General features: G+C 39.0%; 1 protein-coding gene across 1 annotated transcript; it reads right to left on the bottom strand.

Annotated features, from left to right (window-relative positions):
• Positions 1 to 4370: 4370 nt before the first annotated feature.
• LOC144245909 (ATPase family AAA domain-containing protein 2-like) lies at positions 4371 to 22895 on the bottom strand (the record flags this gene model as incomplete). The annotated part of the gene is made up of 14 exons (XM_077781401.1): positions 4371 to 4709; positions 8939 to 9067; positions 11219 to 11337; positions 11573 to 11708; positions 12824 to 13009; positions 14531 to 14714; positions 16134 to 16224; positions 17931 to 18236; positions 18672 to 18762; positions 19935 to 20094; positions 20421 to 20509; positions 21103 to 21277; positions 22466 to 22581; positions 22797 to 22895. Coding segments are annotated over 14 exons (2220 nt in total), but the record flags the coding sequence as incomplete, so codon positions are not given.
• Between the last annotated feature and the right edge of the window lie 23 nt (positions 22896 to 22918).

Raw genomic sequence — 22918 nt, 5'->3', positions numbered from 1 at the left:
AGTATATAACTCACCTTACTCCACCTTGGGTCTGGAGCATAAAAGCCTTCTGGCTCTGAAGGAATTAACCTTCCATTTGTCAGCCTGTCAGAGCACCTCAGCTGATGTTAAAGCACAAACAGGAAAATTATATTTCTTATAATAAGTGCACAGGGGATGTGATCAGCCACGGTGATGGCAGTGATTACCTGGAGCTGTTGGTTCCTGATCCTTTCACTGGTGTGAGGAAAAACCCTCTCAGAGGGCTCCACTCCCATCTTGGTGCAGATGAATGCTGCCTCAAAGTCACTGGTAAGGAAGATGCCAATACCAGTACCCACCCAAATTTCAGCTGAAGTGGCTGGAAAGGCATGGGGAGGTTGGAGAAGTAGTAACTCTGTCTTTTACCTGTGTATTAAGTGTCTAGAGCACTTAGACTAAAGCACAGCTAAATGCTGCAAGACTAATATATAAATCAGTGGTCTTTTGTACTGGTGAAGAGAGATATCAGAGAGAAAGGGAGGCTTCTCTGCTCCCAGGACAGCTTAAAAGTGACTTTCTCTTCTACCCTTACCTAATTGTTAAAGGACTTTTCTGATGACAGACTTTCAGCATTTAATCAAAAACTGTTTTATTAACCATGGGTGATGCTTCCACTGGACCAGACAACAAAGGAACTGTGATCTGAGACATACCCTTGCCTTTGAGGTTTGCTGCTCACACCCTTTACCTGAAGTGCTGGTTTCTGTGGCTTTCAGTGGAAGATGGCTAAATGGCACCATTGACCATACAGAAATCATGATGACAGGTAATTTAAAACTTTTTCAGGCATCTCCACATGATGCTGAGATACATTTCCAAAAACTCATTCTCATGTCTGCATTACATGATCAATATTTTTAGAAGAAATACTGTGACATTATCAATGGCTGGATGCACTTCAGCGAGGTCCCAGTTAAGGCTATGAACCTGATATCAGCTGCTACAAGGCACATTGAATACTCTGGACTCAAAAAATGAAATATGAATTTTTGTATTACCCATCCAAAACAAGAAATGCAAGTCATCTCCAGGTCTTAGAAGTCTGGAAATTACTGCTTTGGAACAGGTGCTAGAAGCCTTGGCAAACAAGAGACTGAGAATAACTCCTTAGAGTGACACTGTGGCCTAACTTGGAATATAATTTATGTGGTCCAAATGAAAATTCTCCATTTCTCCATACAAGAAATCTGCACTACTTCTTTTGTATGATTGCATTTCAGATATTAAGTCCAGTTTCACTGTCCTCAGAGAATGCCGATAGAGGTCACTTAAGAGAAAATGAAGAAAGAATCACATTAAACACACTTTAAAACCCCTTAATTTTAGTGAAGATATCCCTTGGGACCAGGGCAGGCTTTGAAATGTCTTGGTCAGTCTAATAAAATATATATGGTGAACAGAAACTCAATAACAGAAAATAAAGAAAAAGGCACAATCAATCCAGAAAGTGAAGGGAGATTAATTCAGAGATGAAATACTTTTAGAAATGCATTTTTAGACATCAGAACACATACTAAGGCCTGTCTAATAGTGGAACAATGAACAAGCAGCAAGTATAAGATAGCAAGCATGGCAATGAACACACAAAGAAGATGCCATTTCTGACATCAAATTTGAAAACTTATACTGCAGACAAAGCTAAAGACCATAATTCAATGTTTTGAATGTTTCCACATTTGGGTGACATTTTGATATTTTGCATGTACTTGCTGCAGCAATTCTGCTGAATTAGTCTAGCCACTGACTGCAACAAGGATAAACTGCAGATGAGGAAAGACTGAAATGATAAAACTCACATTTTGGCAGATGTGTTTTTCCCTCAACAGCTTCTGGAAGTCAATTCAAAACAATGCCATAATTTTTTTTTGCCCCCCTTAGAATGAGCTCAAGACCATAAATTGATATTATTAGACAATTCAGGTAAAAAAATGGAGCATAAAAGAAAGGTCTAAAGATTAACAGAAACAGTTTCTACAGAAATTTCTGTTGGAAAGAATGTCAAAGTCTGCAACTTACTTGCTGCAAAAAGGGACTAAGGAAAAATGGGACAAATAAGTTATTCTCCTGTTTTGTGAATATATCTTTTCCTGTAGCTTTTGTGATAGCTCTGGTCTTCAGTGTTCTGGTGACTAAAGTATAATGCTGTACAAAGTCTTTGAGATAGAAAGTATGTTATTCCCTTTATTTGACTGTTGCTCTAGTAAAATGTAAAAATATCTACAGTGAGTGGAGTTTTTTTTCTTTAAATACTGAATTGAAAGTCATTGTCATGACCACATCATTCAACTTAAAGTACTTAAGCTTAAACTACCTATTTAAAAGCCTAACTTGTCCAGCAACTTTTTAATAGACTGGAAAGCCAATCTGATTACAACACCCAACTTCTGTTCCATGTAGGGTCAAATTTATTCCAGTTACTTCTCTCAGAAAAAGTGGAAACAACAAAGTAATAGACACATAACTGTATTAGTTTAAGTGCAGCTAGGCTTTGATATTATAATCCCAAATATAAAACTAATTGTGAGCTCAGTAAATAACAATTTATATTGCACAAACAGAGCTTGAGTTACTATACATAAAGGGCATTTCAGGCCCCTTTCCACATTCAGCCTATGATTGACAGGATGCTGCCTGGAGCTACTGGATTTTCCCAGCTTCCAACAAGCAGCCTCATGGCACCAAGCCTGCTTGTGTACTCAGCACAGCAATTTGGTTCCAGGGTAATATGTTGAACTTCCCCACATCAGTGGGTTTGTGCATCTTATGACCAAATTAATTTTCACATGTGTTACAATACTGCAGTATTTCCTCATTCTTCAAGAATGATTTACAATTAATCTTTGTCCTGACTCCAAAAAATAAAAAAAATCCATGTCACAAAGAAACCTGAGCTAAAGAACAGATTCTCTACTGCTAAGAGCAGGCAGGAATTCACACTGTATTCTTCCTAACCATTAAAAGAATCAATAGCATCACCTTCTGTTTGCACCAACATAGTTTCATAAAACTCCAAGGAAATTCATTATGTTTGTGGTATCCTCAAAACTTCATCTGAATTTGACTGATGAGCTTGGAAGTTTTTGGAGCCAAGTTAAATAGACAAAGTGACCAAATGCAATACTCAGAAACCAGGCTAAAAGGGACACCTAAGATATTACTAATATTTCCCTTTATATTCTTCTTTTTTCGAATCCAATTTTGGTTTTGCCAGATGGCTACATTAAGGAAGAGGACAGAGGAATGGAGAAAATAATTGCTGAATTAAAAGTATTGTACACAAAGCTTACATTGCATTGCCTTGTACACTTCCCCAAGACTGGGGAGGCTTACCAGGTTTATAATCTGGTGCTCTACATCATGCAAAGAGAAGCCTGTGGACCCCAAGGAGGACCCAGGCTCTGAGTTTGCTGCATACCATACACACACAGTTCTCAAAGGACAGACATTTCCTAACCATAACCTTGATGCTCCATAGGGCAACTAGTATCTCAGTAACCAAAGAGGAGGGGAGATCTCAAAGGAGCTGTGAAAAAATACATAAGGTTTCATGCAAGCAGTCTTTTATTAAGAAGAGTGATTCTGGTTTTAAGGCACTGGTACTGACATTAACATGCTCATATTCCCCTGCAGACTTTTAGCTGTAGATTTGCCATGACATGACTCATAATGCATGCTTTCTCTTTTTATTGCATCAATTGAACAGGAACTGAACACATAGAAACATCAACTGACATTTTCCCCTTAGTATTTCCACGCTTTTGTCAAAGCTAGAGTATAAAACTGTTGCCATGTTTTTCTCATTAACCTTAGACAGTGTTCACTGAAAAATTCAATGTTGTCAGAGAAAAACTCCTAGGAAAAGAACCAAGATCATATTTATGTGAACAATGTATATTGACTCTAACCAGAATTTAAGTCCAGCCATACCCAGCCCCTCTGAGGACCAGCTAGGACACAGGGGTGTCTGTGTTCTGCCAAAGTTCTATACTCTTAATGCAGCAGAAAAACACCTCTACTCCTAGGAGTAAAGTCTAATTAGGAGAGATTTTCTCCTATATCTCTTCCATTTATAACACCATTGAGAGGCACAGTAAAAGCTTTCTTTCAGAAGGATGCCATTTACCCACAGAAACCCAAAGGGAACTGAAGATATGACTTTTTCACAGCTGTTGATCTTGTTCCTATCTGTGTTTCTGCAAGGAGAATGATACTGTTCACATTTACTGTGTGAGAAAATCTCTGATGGCCATGGGACAGGTCTTGTTCAGTTTAGAATCCAAACATACAACATAACAAGTACACCAAAGTAAATCTCATGCTGAAAGTGGCAGAAACCAGAGTAGATTCTTCTACCTCTCCATGGCAATGGTACTAAGACGTAAGTCAGCGATGGAGATGGCAGAAGTGTGAAGAAGTGAAGAAGTGTAACTGCGTGCTGCGGTCACAGGGAGCTGCTCCCCGGCCAGCTCCCTCCCCAGGCCGGTGCAGTCACCAGCGCGGCCGCCCCGGATCTCTGCTGAGCTCCCCCGGTGCCGGGGCGGGCAGCGGCTCGCAGCTCCCTGCAGCAGCCGCTGGCGTGGGGGCACAGCACAGCGCCAGGAACCAGGCCAAGGAATAGAGAGGGGCCACCTCTGTGAGCTCCAAGGAAGGTTCACTTCCCCACAGGGGCCAGGGCCAAGTGACAATAGCTGAGGACAAAAAAACTGCTTTTAAGGCGGGGTGGGAGTAAGGGGAGGACACAGCCCTTTACCAATAGGAAGGCATTAGGGGAGGGGTGCAGGGTAAGGGCTCTCCAATAGAAGCCACCAAGGGGAAGGAGCAAACCTTGCAACCCAATCTTGCTTTGAGGAAGGGATGAAGGACAGGGAACATTCCAGAAAGGAACAAGGGAGGTACAAGGAGACTAACAGGGAGATTGACATATGCTTGGCAGAGAATCTTGGGGTAAACAACTCATGACTGAACCATTAGGGAAGCCAAATGGGGTACATGGAATGAACCATTACAAACTTATAACAGTAATATTTAAAACCTACTACAGAAGAACAAACTGTAAAATAACAGACTACCACAAAGAAGTACACGAGGACTACAAAGATGTGAGGAGGTTATACAGGGAGAAATTAAAAGGCCAAGTTTCAAATACAACTTATTCTCGCTAGAGCCATAAAAGGCAAGAGAAAATGTTTTTACAAATATATCACCAACAAAATGAGAGCTGTGGAGAATCTTCATCCTTTACTTGACACAAAAGAAAACATAGAGACAGCAGACCTCAGGGTACTCGCCCCCTGCGCTGGAAGACAGGGACTGGAAGTAGTATACAGCCCATATAGTCCAGGAAGCAATGGTAGTAATCTGCTACACCACTTAAAACACCCATAAATCTATGGGCTCTAATGGGATCCACCCAAGGGTACTGAGGGATCTGGTAGAAGAACTTGACAAGTTACTTTCAATAATTTACCAGCAGTTCTGATTAACTGCACTTGACTGGAAGTAGACAAATGTAACATCCATCTACAAGCAGGGTTGGAAAGAGCATCCCAGAAACTACAGGCCTGTCAGTCTGATCTTGGTGTTAGGGAGGGTCATGGTCCAGAGGATCTTGAGTGCCATCACATGGAACAAACAAGACAACCATGGGCTCAGTCTCAGCCAGCATGGGTTTATGAAAGGTAGGTGCTGCTTGATGAGCTTTATCTCCTTTTACAACGTGGTGTTCCTGATTGGTGGATGAGGGGAGGGTTGTGAATATTTTCTACATGGACATTATTAAAATCTTTTATACTGTCTCCCATGGCATTCTCCAAAAGAAATTGTCACTGCCTGCTTATGGCTTAAACTGTAGAAACAAAGTAGCAATTTTAAAGCAGACTTCACAATCCTTTGCAAGGGAAAAAAAAACCCAAAAGACATCACTCTAACACCCTGAGGATTTCTTCTTTCTTAACTCAGTAGTTTTGAAACTGATGGATAAAGAAACCCCCCCCCCAAAAAAAATCCCTAATCCATGCAGCTGAAACTCCTGGAAGTGTTCCTTGGGAAGGAAACAGAGTCCATGACAAGCCTCACTCCAAGGCAGGGCAGACCATTTCTGCCCAAGTTGGATTTGGTCTGTGTTTCCCATGAAAATGCAAGACAGTCTGGAAAGAAGAGCCTGACTTGGAAAGATAAGAGAGGAATTTAAGCTTTTGAAAACTATGTTAAAAACCCTGAAGTCCTGCAAGTTGAATGATTCAGTCATTGAAGTAGTGACACTGAGATGCAGAAAGCGTGGGCTACATGGCATGCTTTACAGTCATGTATGTTGTCTCTTTTTTATTAAGGTAGACCAAGATTATAAAAAGTTTAAGTAACATTTTCACCATCTTGGATTATGAGTTTTAATTAAGCACAAATGAGTCCAAATTTCTAAAGAGATTTTTGTTTTTAAAGCATCTAAAGTAGAACATATAAACACTTGACTAAAGAGTATTTCACAGGTACTGCAGGCCAACTAAACTGCACTCAGAGGTTATGTATGTTCTGTGTCGAGCGCTGATCCTGATGCCTTTTTGTCATCAAAATATGGGCACTCTCTTTGTGACCATTACTAAAATAAAACCAAAGCAGTGTCTAAATTAATCTTCATAAGATAACTTTACAGGTAAGAAACTGAATCAAACAGGAAGAACAAATAAACCAGCCAAACAGCATGTCCAGATGTGTCAGCTAGTGAGGGAGGAGGATCCAAGGGGACAAACTCAGAGCTGGAGCCCTGGAGGTTGCCATACCACAGTTGCCTATGAGGTGGTGGTGCCACCCCACCCTGCCTGCCCTTGTACCCTGGGGCACTCAGGTGCCTCCCAACCCTTCCCCGTGAGGCGATGGGGCAGCCAGAGCCACAGGCAGGAATGGCGCCCTGTGTCCTACTCCTGGTCTCTCAGCTCCTCTTCATTAAAAATAAACTAAAAAAGGCAGTTCCAGTGTCTTCCAACAATAAAACAATGTTTGGAAGCAGGAATCAGAATCATTACAGTTTAGAAGAGTTCCATGATGCTGTTCTCTTGAAAAGAAAACATTGTTGTCCCAAAATAGGTTCTTTCACCCAGTGTGCAAAAGGCTGAGCATACAAAGTAGAGGTATTGGATTTATTTTCAGTTCTGTGCAGAAAAGGGTGGTAGGCAGTAAATCCACAAAGCTGGCACTAACTATCAAAACTTTCCAGGCACTAATGTTGATTGGCTCCCAATTACACAGTCTTCCTCTTAATTAATATTCAATCTTCTATTGGTTGAATGATTCTCTTGCTTCATATGCTAATTTGCCCACGTGCTCCATCTTCTTTCAAGCTGGTGCCCACTTTTCTTCAGCAGATGCCTTCCCTTCTTCAGACAGATCCTTTCTTGATCCAGTGAGTATGATCTACTTCTGGAATGCCTAATTTAATAAGTTTGCCTTGTTTAGTTCTTCTTAATGTGGCATTATATTGGTCATTTCACCAAGTGTCGCTCTGTTCTGTCTGATTTCAGTTATGTACTTAGCTTCTTTCTTCTGTTCTTTTTTCCAATAGCTGCTACAATTAGTGAGACATGCTAAATATAACTTATCTATTTGGGAGCCATACCTTAGAATATGTCAAGTATACTGAAATCAAATATCACAGCCAACTGAGGGCTGCAATTTCTTTATTCATTTCCTAATAAGGAAAAAAAAAGAGACAAATTAAGAATCAGTGTGAATACAAGCCTGAGAACCATGATAACTTCTTCATCAAAAGAATCAAGAATCTGTACAAGCATTAGTAATATTTAGCCAATACATGTGCTACCATCATCTTTCTAGCCCCACTAGCTTCAAGCACGTTCTTAGGCACCCAAAACAGAGAGTAGGCCAGAGAAACTGCAAGAATCTATCTCAAGGAGCAATGGATCTCTATCAAGGTGTTTTCAACAATAAAAAAGAAGACAGTTTCTGAAGAGCCACTACTGAAAGCTGGAACTAAAGGTAAACGTAGACACTGAAAATGAACCAAAAAATCAAGTCCAGTCACAAGAGGGCACAAGCCCTGATATAACACAAACAAATCCCTCCTCATGCTAAAACACATTATTTTGCTAAATGAGAGGAGGGCACATTTTTCAGGAATAGCCTCCTTGATTAAAGAGAAGAGGCTTCCTCTTTTTTTTAAGGCAGACTTAGAAGCATAAAGAATTTTATGTAATTTCATGCATAAACATCTGAAAGACAAATGGATTCAAGGATCTTGAAGACTGAATACTCAGTCTATCTAGAACAACTTAATACTGAGAAGGCCTGCCTGGGACCATGGGTGCCTGTGGAAGATTTCTGCTGAGTTCCAACAACTCAGAAATCCTCTCTCAGAGGAGAATATTAGAGAGCTGGACTCATTAGCATCAAACCATCATAGGCAGAAAGCTCCCATGTCATACCAAAGATGCTTGCGCCATGCCAAGTTAAAAAGAAAGTCTAGTGAGCCTACAGAAAAGCCTGAAATTCTTGAAATGTTTCATATTTAATTCCTTATCAAGAATGGAATGTGTGCTATCCAAGTGTTACCATGTGTGCCTGCCTGCAAAGGAAGAAATAGGAAGTGGCAGACTGAGAAAAGTGCTCTCTTTTCAGAGCCCCCCCCCACCCCAGAAAAGTTCTTCAGAAGGACTAGTGACAGACAGATTAACTGGTTTGAGAGGCCTGTGTAGGTGGATGCATTGCCTTTTTCTGCCAAAACTGCCAACAATTATTCCAAATTCAATAATGGGTTTGCAACAAGTAGATGTCTTCTATCCTGAAATGAAAGTCTTGTAACACGGGCAACTAAACAGTAAAGAGTGATAAATAACCACATACATATGCATAATATACATACACATAATACCATGTGACAGAAAGTGCTATAAGACAAAAAAATTACCTCCACTAATTTGGTTTTGTCTGGATTTTCCCGCTCTTGGTAAATGCACATACTAAGAACAGAATATAGTTTTGCCATGCTTGATATACTGACGTTCTCAGTTGCTGCGACAACAGCATCTAACACTTTCTGAAGAAGAAAAAAAGTGGAAACTACAATTCAGAATAGGAAAAGTTATGTCCTACTTTTGTATATTGTTAAATAAAAGTGGTACTTCGGAGATTAAATATCTCACAAGATTTAACTGGAGAAAACAATTTATCACACTTCAGACAAAAGGAAGGTTTAAAGGTCAGACAATATTTTCTTACTCATCAGTCTATGACATCAACTGCCTCCACCAGAACAGTGGGGAATGACACAATCTGCTTTGTTAGAGAGTAGATGCAACTGAAAAGCCATGGTTGTATTTACTTACAAATGCAATACAGGACCCTGAAAAATATGTCTTTGGAAGCCAGGCTACAGATCTTCCAGATATAGCTGTGCCAGCTGGAAACAGAAGCTCCTTAGGTGCTCACCTCTACCCATTAGCTGGATGTTACTGTGCCAAACACCAGCTAGCTCCTACTTTTCAACTCTGGAGTGGATGACCACCTGTAGCAAATTACCAATCTGTCACACAGTCCCTTCTGTTGAGATGTGAATGTGATAATCTGTGAAATGCAACACTTGCAAGCTAGTGGCACCACTGCTGTCCAGTAACTCTGTATGAGGTTGTGAAGATATAGCTTAAGAAAGCAGCTGCACCAAATGAAAATATTACTGCCTCACAGCTCCTTGCCATTAATTCAGCCCTGCTCAGATCAGTTAGCACATTTGAGTATTTCCCTGAACTTCCTTCTATCCAACGTGAAGCTAAGAGGCACAAAACTCACACAGTGTGTTTCCAGCTGCTGCAAACACAACACATAGGACATGACAGAGGTGCATGGCCAACATCCCCAGTGAAATACCTTCTAATTGCTGCCACATAGGTGAGTGCATGTTTTTCTATTTGTTCATCAAGTTCTATGCCAAGCAAATAAACAAATATCAAACCAGCTTAACAAACCCAAACAAATAATAAAAACCTATCCCGTACAAAACCAAGTAGATATATTTTGGAGGGTTACCCAGACTATTGACTTCAGGAAAGTTCCGATAAAGTTCTCAGGTACAAGTGCCAAGTTCCAGTGACACTCATGTTAAGGAAATAAGTTTTCTAAACAGTTTCTAAGTAAGTTTTCTAAAGTTTCATGACTGTAGCTTTCTCCTCACAGCTGAAAAATATAGACACTGAAACATCTATAAGGACTCTACCATACCATTTCTTCAGCTGGAAATAACTTTGGAGCACATGTTATTAGCACTCTGACTCTAGAAAAACCTATGTGGTTTCTCTCCATATGCAGGTAGATGTGAACAACAAAACCCTCCAAAAAATGCTTCCTTAGGACACCAGCCTTAGAAAGTTAGTTTCACTTCTACAAATTATGTCACAGCTTAAAAGTGTGACAGAAATTGTGTGGACAGTCCTCTTCAGAGAGGATTCCACTCTGGTCATATTCTTCACATACAGAGAAAACTTCAAAATAATACTTCCTTTCTCAACAGATAAACAGCAGCCTATTCTGCTTTGACCAAACTCCAGGACTTCAGCTAGCAACTTCCCAAATTTTTGTCCAAACAATATTCCCTGAAAGTCAGGTCCTTATTTTATACCTTCTCCAATTCAAGCAAAGGAACCTTTAACCCCCTGCAGACAGGGGATTAGAAAAAACTTATAACACTGTAACTGTATGGATGTAAAATTCTAACACTGGATTTTGAAAAAATTTTGGAAAAACAGGTATTAGTATTTTATCCAGGATGTGCTTTGTTCAACTTGCTAATTTCGGGTTTAAAGACATAACAGCTAAAAAACAAGTTCCTTTTTTGGTTCTTAATACATGAAAACATGCAAACAGGAAAGCAAAACAACCCTACCCCAATCCATCGTAAAAACTGCATTAATAACTAACAGTACTAGAAGGTTATCATTGGGCTATTTTAAAATTTAACAAGCCCTTTTACATTAAAAATTAGGAAAAGAACCCTACCTTCTAAAATACAGCAAGAGCAGCAGTTTACACCAGCTGCAGAAAAAACTGTCATTGTCCTTTACAGGATTAGTTTTTTCACAAGCTATATATTCCTCTCATAAATTGTTTGCACTGGCATTGGTTAACAACCAAATTAATTTACGACCATAAAGAAAATGTCCTACTTCAGTATTAACAAAATTGAAGTTATACTTACTCTGAGCTCAGAGTAATCCACAAACACTCCTCGTTTTTTAATTTTGATTGCTTTCTTGTCCAATACTTGTGGTTGCCCATCCTCCTGAGAACATCCTGCAAGAGGGTGTGCCTGTGAATCTGGAATGATGCAAATTTAAGTCAGGATTTCTCTTATTGTGGAACAGAGTGTTTGCTAAATATCCTGTACCTGAAATAGGGGACCTCTCTGAAATAACATTGAAAAATTTTAGTCAATTCATGGTGCTTAATTGCAAGTACATGAAAGATGATTGACAGAGAATTATCACCAAATCAAGTACTGTATTAGCTGTTAACTTATAGTAACAAAATTTTATATGTAGAAAATCCTTACCTGCATTGTTTTTTGATGCAGGGGGTTCAGCAGCTTGCTTCATAATCAAGTCCTCATAAAACCCTTTTCTTTCAGCACAGGTAGGCCGCGGGATAGTGAAAACTTCTTCACGATTAGGATTAAACAATGTTTTTATCTAGACCATGAGAAGAAAAGAGATTTTCAGATAACAAAAATTTTCAGAAAACAAATTTCTTTTATTTTTTATTCCAAACAGATGAGTGCATCTCTAAATTACACTGAATACTCATCTAGATAACACAAGCTATTAAAAGTTAACTTCTTGGCCTTAAAAGGCTAGATTTCCATAGCACTGCAGGCTAAAATACCTTCTCTAAACAACCTTCTTGAGTTTAAGATCCATGAGAAAATTATGATAAACCAATCAGAAAGGGGTGACATTTACTACCCCAAATACTGCTTATTGTACATTTACCCAGCTTGATGTCCTTTAACTTGAATATTTATGGCAGCTACAGAGGGAAGAGGCAGGGCTCAGAAGACAAATGCCTACTTTTTGGTAATGTGTTTTTTTTTTGTTTGTTTGTTTGGGTTTTTTTTTTTGCTTTGTTTTTTGGGTTTTTTTTTAGTTTTTCTTTTTTATTTTAGAAGGCACTTATTAATTTCATAAAAACTTTGCTACTTAGACAAAATAATCAGAGCAGCATATTAATATTTTAAACACCTTCCTTTAATGAACACTCTCAGATTCTAGAAATCACATTCTTAATTAATATTATTACGAAATACAACTAAATATTGATTTCCAAGTTGCTTAAACAGAAGTTATTCCTTAGGTTTCTAATTTGCCAAGTTTCCACCTAGATGAAGAAATTGATTTTTTTGTGAAATAATTTAAATTAGAAATTACATTCTATCACTAACAGTGTGACCACAGTACTTTTTCAGTAAAAATGTTTTCAGAAAAACACTCTTTTTCCCAGCTAAGTATGTACCAAACCATCCTGAAGCTACTGAACTGGTTGTCTGACGTGCTTCTATATGTCTGTCTCACAAGTCTCACAAGTGTTTGAGAAGGGAGAAAAAGTTGAGCCATAGTCAATCTCTCTTCTCAGAAAACACTTCGGACCAATGCTTTCAGCATTGCCTAATATCAGCAAATTTTAAGAGACAGGGTTCTGGTGCCTTAGTAATAAAAGCATAAATCTGCTTAAAAGCAGCAAAGTACTCCAATGTTGTAAGTTAACAAGAATCTGAGTAACAAAGAAAGAAAAGTATTGATGGAAATACCTCTTCAGGGAGATCTTCATGTGGCACATCAGATGTTGCAAGGAGCAAAACTGGAGCAAAGTATGGAATGTTATTCAGCAATCCTGTAAAAGCAGCTTTCAGTGTAGGTCCAACAGCCTCCCACCACGAAGCGATTTGTGGGATATAAATGATACTTGGTGCAGTTCTTTGAGCTTCTCGTAGCAACTGGTAAAATGAAAGCTTGGATAAGAAAATTGCATCATGTAGAACAGGTCACTAAGTAACTACGTATCAGTCAGACTATCTTGTGAAATAGGAGTGCATAAAGCCAAGACATCAAGACAAACCAATAAATGAACAATTCCTTAACAATAAGGTGACATTTTCACTTTGACTCAAACATTGACATTGCTATGCAGACAGAAACAGAACTGAATCAGATTTCAAAACTACTTAGGGGTAAGGTAACTCCTAAAGAGCGTCAAAACTCAGATGATGTGGTGATGTGCCTGAAAAATCAAGACTAACTCTTCAGCAAGATGTGTCAGCCTGCAGAAATCATTACACAACTGTGACTGCACCACTCCAGTTCAATGTGGGCCCATACCCACGTTAGACTGGAGCACAGCCTGGACAAAGACCTATGTGAAAAGATGAGGGCTAACACAGTAAAAGAAGCCTGGTCACAAATCATAATTTCAAGAACATTTTATAAGAGATGACAAGTCCTTAGCCTGTCTGAGGAGCTAAATCACTCAGAGCCTCTCATTCCTCTCATTATCTAAGTTTCCATCAGACCAGATGATGTGGTTTGAAAGACCACAAACCACTGCCTACAGATGGCACTTCAGGCATAGAAGAGGACATGAATCTACTGTATGAGGGAAACAGCAGCAGTCCTTTCACATGGCAAATTTCAGAGTAATATGCAGGGAGTTCCTGTCACAAACATGTAGACATGGTATTTATATAGCCATAGTGCAACCATGACATAACAAAAAGAGAATTGCTCCTCCTGTGTGGCAAATTAGTATCCAGTCACATGATGTGTCTGTCCTGACTTGTAGAGCTCTAAAACACTGCTAATAAAGATAAAAATATTTTAATACAGCGATGCCAAATAATTAAATTGATTTCCTGCCTAGAAGTAAAAAATCAAAACTGCAGTAATCTGCTTATATTTATTTTTTCTGGTTAAGAGACACACATCAGTTTGCACATTTAAACATTCCATTAATTGCAATGCTTTCATTGCATTTCACTGCAGCAGTACAAACTGTATATGTATATTCAAAAAACTTCTTTTCACAAAAACTTTGGCTGCCCTACAAATACAATAAAAAATAAGGTTACAAAAAGTGCATGATGCCATCAGGCAGATGCAGAACCAACTACAGGCAGCACAGAGATTGAAGAAGTATCAAAACCAACTTTTCTGGATCCCATCAAGGCCAGCAAGATTACTTGCCACAAAGAGAGGCTTATTAGCAGCACCTCCCATCTTCCCAAGCTGCTAGCAACATCCTCTCTCTTTCATTTCAAATAGAAATTAAACTTGTCTATGTACAAATGTCCTTATTCTGCATCATTCCATCTACAAGAAAAGTGAATTTTCAGACAAAAGTAAACATATAACAGCAATTTCAAATCAGGCCAACTCCATTAACAGTGATTTGTGCTTATTTCACTGATTTATATACAGTTCAAGAATCCTATGAGAACAACAACAGCAACAAAAAAAGATACCTGTGAACATGTTTCTTCTTGTGATGAGCTGCTAACAAACAAGGCGGGTAGATCTAGTGTATAAGCTGGAAACTTTTCCAGGGCATGTAATATGGCAGGTGCCAAATCAAAAGCCTGCCCACATCCTGGCTCTTCAACTAGTAAGAACCGTGGCCTGAAAGATGTTGGCTGGTAAGAAGGATTTCTACAACAATAAAAAGAAAACATGTTTGAAAAAGAGTGATGAAGAGGCACACAGATGTTAAATATTTTTCCCATACTTTTTTTTTTTTTTTTGTAAATATGCTCCATGTTCTACTAAATAGTAAGATGGTCTGTGATTCTGTGATCAAGAAGACCAGTTTATTTATCAAAGTCTATTTTCTTAAAAGCTGGTATCACTCCTCTGCTAAAAAAAAATCCTGGTAGTTCCCAGCATGTCTACTATGGCTGGGTTAAATAACAATTCTTAAATCCCACAGGGTGAATATCCAGGCAAATACACATCAAACAGCTGGTCTGCAACCTGATAACAGGGCAAAATATCAATTCTTACTGTTCAAACCAGTCTGGGTCTCTTTACTGTCCATACACAATCATTTTCAGCTCATCTTGACTTCAAGTGAGATCTCTACACCTATCAAATTTACCTAAAATTCGGCCACAGCTCTCCTGGAGATGGTGGGAAGAAAGGAGCAAAACCACATTTCTAGGAAAAAAAACTTATGTGGGCACTGAAACACATTATTTGTATCTGGAGAAGAATATGACTTGATTGCTTAAATTACAGCACTACACTAGATATGTGTAAGATTTATATTCATTTTATTCATTAGTCATTCATTTTGTTCATTTAGTCATTCTAGTTGCTTCATCTTTGACTTGAGCAATAATTTCCTAGTCATCTTGCTTAACTTGCGTGAAATACACTTGTGAAGAGGTTTGTGCATTTCCCCACCACATTACTATTGAACCTTTACTTGCTGAAGTAAAAGATCCTAGAAACCTAGTGAAGCCTAGCAAGTCATATTTTCTGGCCAACACAGCCATAGGGAGGGAGAAAAATATCTGACAATAATCTGTTTTAAAAACTACTGGACTATGTGACTTCCACAATTAAAATGTCAAAAGATAACAAAAAATAAGTAGAGTAAAGGTAAAAAATTGAGACATTTAAATTTTTCTCATAGTGATTTAACAAACCACTTCTTGATTTTGTTTCTGATACACAATTTGCTACTGGTACAAACATTTTGGAACGTAGAAGGGTAAAAGATGGCTACATAAATCCATAGAGGTTTTTTAAGCTAAAAGGACAGAATGAGCATTTTTTGGGTCTTGAGTCTTTGAAAGAATACTATGTATTAAACATGTTTTAATAGTCTGTGAACCAGCTGGACTTAGTAAAAGAAGGCTGGGCTGACCAGTTTGACGAGTTAGGGCAGTGTAGTCAGAACCGTTAGATCTAGTACCCAGTTGGATCTTCACAGTTGAATTCCTGCAAATATTGATCACCACCACATGCACCCTTAACTCCTTCATCTAGTAGCCCTCACATATTTACATAACATTTTACAGATGCAGCCTTCTCAAAAACGTCACCATAAAGAGGACAAATATGTACCTGCTCAAAGTGTGGAATTCTGCCTTTTTGCTGTCAGGCTTCTTTTCAGAGACTGATGGTGAGTCATCATCACTATCAATCCCATCATCCCCTGAAATAGGATTTAAAGACAAGAGAAATTTGTTATCTTTACTGAATAGTTCATATCTCGCTCTTGCTTTAATACACCTTTGAAATCAATGCTGGAAAAAATTTCCCTTGCATTTTGTTATTTGAATGCTATTATCTGAAGAGTACACCCTACCACAGATCTAAGGAGATAGCTCAGGTATATACTAAGCTGTCCTATGTTCTGTGATTTGCATCAAGTATTATCTCTCTATTGACAAACACTTGGGAGGTTTTTCTTTAGAATAAAGATGACCAGGAACTACCTCTGTAGTGCCTAGATACCAGAAAAACTTTCTGCCCTCATTTAAGCATTTATTTACTATATTTGTAATAATTATTGACTGTATCAGTGGTCAAAGGAAGGGTTACAGACATCATTTATCTGGACTTCTGTAAAGTTTTTTATATGGTCCCCCACAGTGTCCTTCTCTTTAAATTGAAGACAGATGGGTTTGTTGAGTGGACTGTTAGATGGGTAAGAAAGTGGGTGGATGGTCACATCCAGAGGGTAACAATCAATTGCTCAGAGTTCCAATTGACATCAGTGATAAGTGGTGTCCCTCAGGGATGCCTGCAGGGACTAGTATTATTTAATATCTTCATTAATGACCTAGATTAAGGAATTAAGTGTAATCTCAATAAATTTTCAGATAACACCAAGCTGAGTGATGCAGTTGACACACCTGAAGGATGGGATGCCATCCAGAGGGACCTGGACAAGCTCAAGAAGGGGGACAATAGGAATCTCATGAGGTTCAACAGGTCCAAGTTCAAGGTGCTGCACCTAAGTCAGGGTGATCCCCAGTATCAACACAGGCTGGGGATGAACAGACCAAGAGCAGCCCTGCGAGAATGACTTAGGGCTGCTGATGGATGAGAGTCTGGACATGACCCAGCAATGTGCCCTTGCAACCTAGAAAGCCATTTGTGTCCAGGGCTGCATCCAAAGCAGCCCAGGGGAGGGGATTCTGCCCCTCTGCTCTCTCCTGGTGAGACCCCACCTGCAGTGCTGCATCAGCTCTGGGGTCCTAGCACGGAAAGGACATTGACCTGTTAAAGCAAGTCCATAGGAGGGCCACCAAGATGGTGAGACGGATGGAACACATCTCCTGTGAGAAAAGGCTGGGAAAATTTGGTTTGTTTAGCCTCAAAAAGACAAGGCTTCAGGGTGAACTACTTTTGAATTTCCAGTACCTGAAGAAAACCTACAGGAAAGATTGAGAAAGACTCCTTACAAGAGCATGTACTGAGAGGATGAGGAGGAATGGGTTCAGATGGAAAGAGTAAGTTTAGATTGGATATTAGTAAAAAAATCTTTACTGTGAGAGTGGTGAGACATTGAAACAGGTTGCCCAGAGAAGTCACAGATGCGCAGAAAATGTTCAAAGCCAGGCTGGGTGGAGCTCTGAGCAACCTGGTCTAGTGGAAGGTGTCCCTGTCCAAGGCAGGGGGGTTGGAACTAGATCACCTTTAAGGTCCCTCCAATGCAAATCATTCTATGATTCTACAATTTGAAAAGAAGTGCCTTATATGTGAAACCTCAAATCCATCTCTGAAATGATTAATAGGATGTGAGCTACTGTCAGTAACAGGGGGCTCCAGTAGAGAACCCACAGTTCTCCACTGACACACAGCTCCCACTCTGCATACTCTGCAAAGTATAACAATTAGATGTTATTGTAATACCTTGGTTCTTCAGTGCAAGCTTTGCATGGGGAAATGGTCTCTCCAAAGCTTGTAAAATTCTTTTCAGGGTGTTTTCTAACAGTGGCTTTGAAATAGATGGTAGCGCTCTCCCAGGTGAAGCCCCAGCTCTGTGTGATGCTGGAACAATCTTTTGCATGGCCATGGTGAAGTCCTTTGCTGTTACTTTAATTGATCTGGCATCTATCTTCAGTCTTTTGTCACTCTCGTGTATCTGTGGATAGCGGCGGCGCAAAGCACAGAGCCCAGCTTCAACACATAAGGCTTTAATATCAGCACCACAGAATCCTGACAAACAAAACAAGAACCAAGTGTTACGTCAACATATATATGTGTTATATAGGTTAAAAACTGTCTGGATGGCCTGGCCAAGAGTGTTAGTGAATGATGCCATATCAAGTTGGCAAAAGGTTCACTAGTGGTGTTCTCCAAGGGTCAGTCCAGTCCTTTTTAATGCTTTTATCAATAATGTGGATAAGGGGATTGAGTACACCCTCAGTGAGATTGTGGACAACACTACATCGGGTGGGAGTGTTGATTTTCTGGAGAGCAGGAAGGCTCTGCAGGGGGATCTGGACAGGCTAAATCAATGGGTATGAGGTTCAACAAAGCCAGGTGCCAGCTCCTGCACTTCAGCCACAGCCCCATGCAGTGCTACAGGCTGGGGGCAGAGTGGTTGAATGCTGCCCAGGAGAAAAGGACCCACACTGCTTTCAAACTCACCAACACATTTCTCAGCCAGGTCTTCAAGTAAGTTGTCAGATGGCTTCAGGGTCCAGTCTCGTGTGTGAATTTTGAAAATTTCTAATCTTGCCTAGAAACAAAATGGTTGCATTTTAGTTTGCCTTAAGTTTTCTCTTAAGAAAACAATCACAACACAAAACCTCCAAACCTCTCACACTAGTACAAATACTTTCGTCTGTTAAACTTCTAAATAATTTAAATGTCTGTTATTAATACACTCGCTTCTTCTTCAAGCAGGAAATTTAATAATTCTTAACTTCTTACATCAAACTCTTGTGGAGAATGCAGTGAAATAAAAGGCAAGTGCATCTTCTATAAAAAGTGAGTTGTATAAGCATGAGACTTAATGATTTTGAAGAACAAATTGTAGTAAAAAGCCTCATCTGCAAATGGACATTTTGTGTCAAAGAAAATTCTCTCAAATTTAGCAAAATTTCACAGTGACAGTTTCACTAGTTCATCAGATTTGCTTTTCTGCCAGTTGATTCAAAGAAAACAGTCCTAGTCCATTTAAAATTGCTACAGTAGTACCAAGAACAAAAACTATGACTCAAACTACTGACACTCATCCAGAAGATATCAAACATCTCCCATTCTCATCTCTGATCCTTAGGAGGATTTTCAGTGAAGTATCTCCTGGTACACAGATTAATTACGGCACAATTCTAGAATTCTTCCACAGCAGGGAATTGTGTATTAGATCTGTTTCATGGCACCTTGCCTCTTGTTGCTGAGAGCAGATAAATACTGGATACAAATGTTTGTGCTAAATGCACTGTTTTGTGCACTCTTACTAGGCTTCAATCCAATTAGCCTTTTATCTTTGCTCCAAAAATTGCCAAGAAATATCAGTGATAGCCAGAGAAAAATCACAAAAGCAGGGTTACAGTTTTGCACACCATGTCTCTCCCAAACATCCCCACACCAGTATTTTTGGTTGCTATAAAACAAATTTCTTCACTGCTTAGCTATTGCCATTGAACTCGGAAGTGCTGCACCTGTGCAGTGTACTTCACATCTTTGTCCAAGAGAGAAGCATCTACTTCTTGAAGCATCTTACTCCTATATATATTCAGCACCAGGTTTGACCTTCACAGTACAATGGAATGTGTCCAGATATCCCTCTTGTGTCCAAGCTGTACACTACAGATGGAAACTCGCAGAGCTCTGCGATTCTGCCTTGTTACAGGGCTTTGTCATAAAGATGGACTTTGCCACATCTGTTTGATTTGAAGTTCTGACCTCTTTGTTTGGCAAGTTGAAGCGGAATTCTCGTTCAAAGCGCCCAGGTCTTCGTAAAGCAGGATCGATGGAATCCAGTCTGTTGGTGGCTCCTATCACCACAACCTCTCCTCTGCTGGCTAAGCCATCCATAAGTGTCAGAAGTGTCCCCACAACAGAGCTAACAGAAAAATATAATTTTCATTCAAAAGTTTAGTAAATTTTCTTCTGTCCCACATAACCTTCTTTACTGATCCTTCAAAAAGGACAGGTTTTTATTGACAAGATACTGATCAGTGAAATAATTATTTTAAGACATAGCAAAATACAAATAAGGTAACACAGACCTTGTACTGATATCAAGCTTAGTGAATTGTTTCCATTTATTGTTTTAAAATCATCTGAAATTCACTAGCACTGAATTACTAGTTTTCAGGTTAAATTAAGGTGTCACATCAAGATAAATAGGTTGTAGTCTTCTTTTCACAAAGATTAAACATGTCCTACCTGTGAACCTGATCTTGTTTGCTGGACCGTACAGGAGCAAGAGCATCGATCTCATCAAAGAAAATAATTGAAGGTCGCATCTGGTAGGCCTACAAAGAAAACACAGGAACACTGACATCAGGAAAATAGCACTACTTGAAACAGAAAATGCATGAAAGACATTATGGTTGGAAAGGCACTGGAACTAGATTTTTCAGACTAGCATCAGGTATCTCTACTAATTAACCTAATGTGAAACAGCAGTTTGTCAACAGAAAACAGCAGCCTGTCAACCCACTGAGACTGGGCGACAGGAAACAAATCATACCAGTAGTTTTTACTACTATTTGGCAACCATGAGAATGGAGACAGGACTCAAAGTTTCTGGAAGTTACCTTCCATTACTAATTTAAATTAACATGTTTTCACTCTGCATCTGTTTCCCTCTCACCTAAAGTTATCATCTCTTGCTTCTCTAGGCCATTTTTGTGACTTAGTTGTGTGTATGGTGAAGGGTTTTTTGAGAGTGGGAATGGTGGTGGTGATTTTCTTGTTTGCTTTACTAATCTTTTTAATACATCTCAAGAAACTCCACTGAGAAAGGGAACACTGATAATCCCATTTCAGTGGAAGGAGATTACAAAACATGAAAATGAGTGAGTTCTTGACTATAAAAAGTTAGCTATAATTCCACATGGCTTACCTGCTCAAACACTAAACGAAGCTGTCGTTCAGACTCTCCTACCCATTTACTCATGCAGTCAGCAGCACTTCTCATAAAAAAAGTTACTTTCCTGCCACCTCTGCTACATTCATTAGCAAGTGCACGAGCAACCAGGGTCTTTCCAGTCCCTGGTGGACCATAGAATAAACATCCTCTACAAGTTAAAAGAAAGAATTTTTTAAAAAAATTCACATAAGGAGAAATGTAATGGAAATCTATTATAACCCCCATCCCTAAAATATACACCTCTGCTCTCCTAAGCTGAACCTCATGGATAAAATAGTAACAACTGAAGTGTGAGAAAAGTCAAAAGTCAAAATTCTGCAAGGCAGCAAACAAAATGAATAGAGTAATGCACATATACAAAATCTTGAAAAAAGATAGTAGCATCCCATTTCTGACAAACCAACAGAGATGGCTGCAGTAGAGTGGAGCAAAACAAGAGCAAATTTCTAATGCAGAATCTGAGACTGCACTAACTTAGGAAGCATCAGTCCATTTTTCAATGATAAACTGCATATTCATTCTTGTCTTCAAAAAGTCAAGGTTTGAGAGTAAAGCATTTCATTCTCCCTTAAAAAGCTTTGAGTTACTAGATTTGGTCTCCCTTTGCTGGTGATTAAGGAAGAGGAAGTAGTCGAAAACTGGGAAGGTATTCTGCATTTCTGTATTTCCATCAACTAGAAGAGCCAATGCACTGCTGTTTCAAAAAGAATTTCAATGAATAAAGACACAAAATACAGATTTTCTTCTGTTTGTGATACTTTTAAATTCATTGGAAGCAAATAAATATATTTCAATATACCATGACCAAGGATATATAAAGCGAATGAATCTCCAATAATTTAATTTCATAACACAGAACTTGCTTAGCTGTGTAAGAAGGGGACAGATTCCTATTTTAACCCAAACATAAAAAAACACTGCAAAGTTCTAGTTGCAAGTCCCATCAACTGTAAAACTAATACCTGAAAATACTTGGGAAAAAAAAAGAGTTGGTATAAGACAAAACTGGACTTCCACAAACCAAAAAAACCAGTCAACTAGCAGTAGATAATGCCTTTCTACTCACAAACTGATCAAGTCCACTTGCATGCCAGACTCTAAAGAAAAAAATCTCCAACTCCACCTTTTAAAGGCTAGTTTTGCCACACAGTAAATCTCTGAACCTACATATATGCTGCATTTTATCCTTTTTTTTAAATTATTTTTGATTAGTGCTAAAAAGAACCATAAACACTGCTGAAAATGTTGAAGCATGGAAACATGTTGATACCCCAGTTGAATATTCTCCTGGAAAGAACTGAGTTAAGAACTTATTGTTTTAAATGCTGTCTCTTACCTTGGAGGTTTAAATTTCAATATCTCAAAGACATCAGGATAAAGCAATGGCAAAATGACCATCTCTTTTAAAGCTGAAATGTGGTCAGAGAGACCACCCACAGCATGAAATTGTGCCTAAAATGAAGTCAACAGAACATGTGTTAAAGAAAGCTGCAGTGTCTATAAGGTTCCATCACAAATTAGATGGCAGCACAAAGAAAATGTTAGTGGGAATTTGCAAATCATTTAAGAGAAAACTGTAAGTCAAAGGAGCTGTAGATGGCCCATTACTGGAAGCTTCCATAAATACTGCAAATGTCTCACTGACACCATGAAGTAAAAATACTTACTGAACCATCTATTTGCATTTCCTCCACACCAGCCAGGCTTGCTCCAATTCTCATGTGATCCTTCTGAACTTCATTTAAGTTGCCTTTCTGAGTTGCTTCAGTGTTCGTGTGATCGTTTGAAG

The sequence above is a fragment of the Lonchura striata genome, chromosome 1 (assembly GCF_046129695.1).
Source record: "Lonchura striata isolate bLonStr1 chromosome 1, bLonStr1.mat, whole genome shotgun sequence".
Classification (NCBI taxonomy): Eukaryota; Metazoa; Chordata; class Aves; order Passeriformes; family Estrildidae; genus Lonchura; species Lonchura striata.
This window is presented reverse-complemented; position numbering and strand designations above follow the sequence as displayed.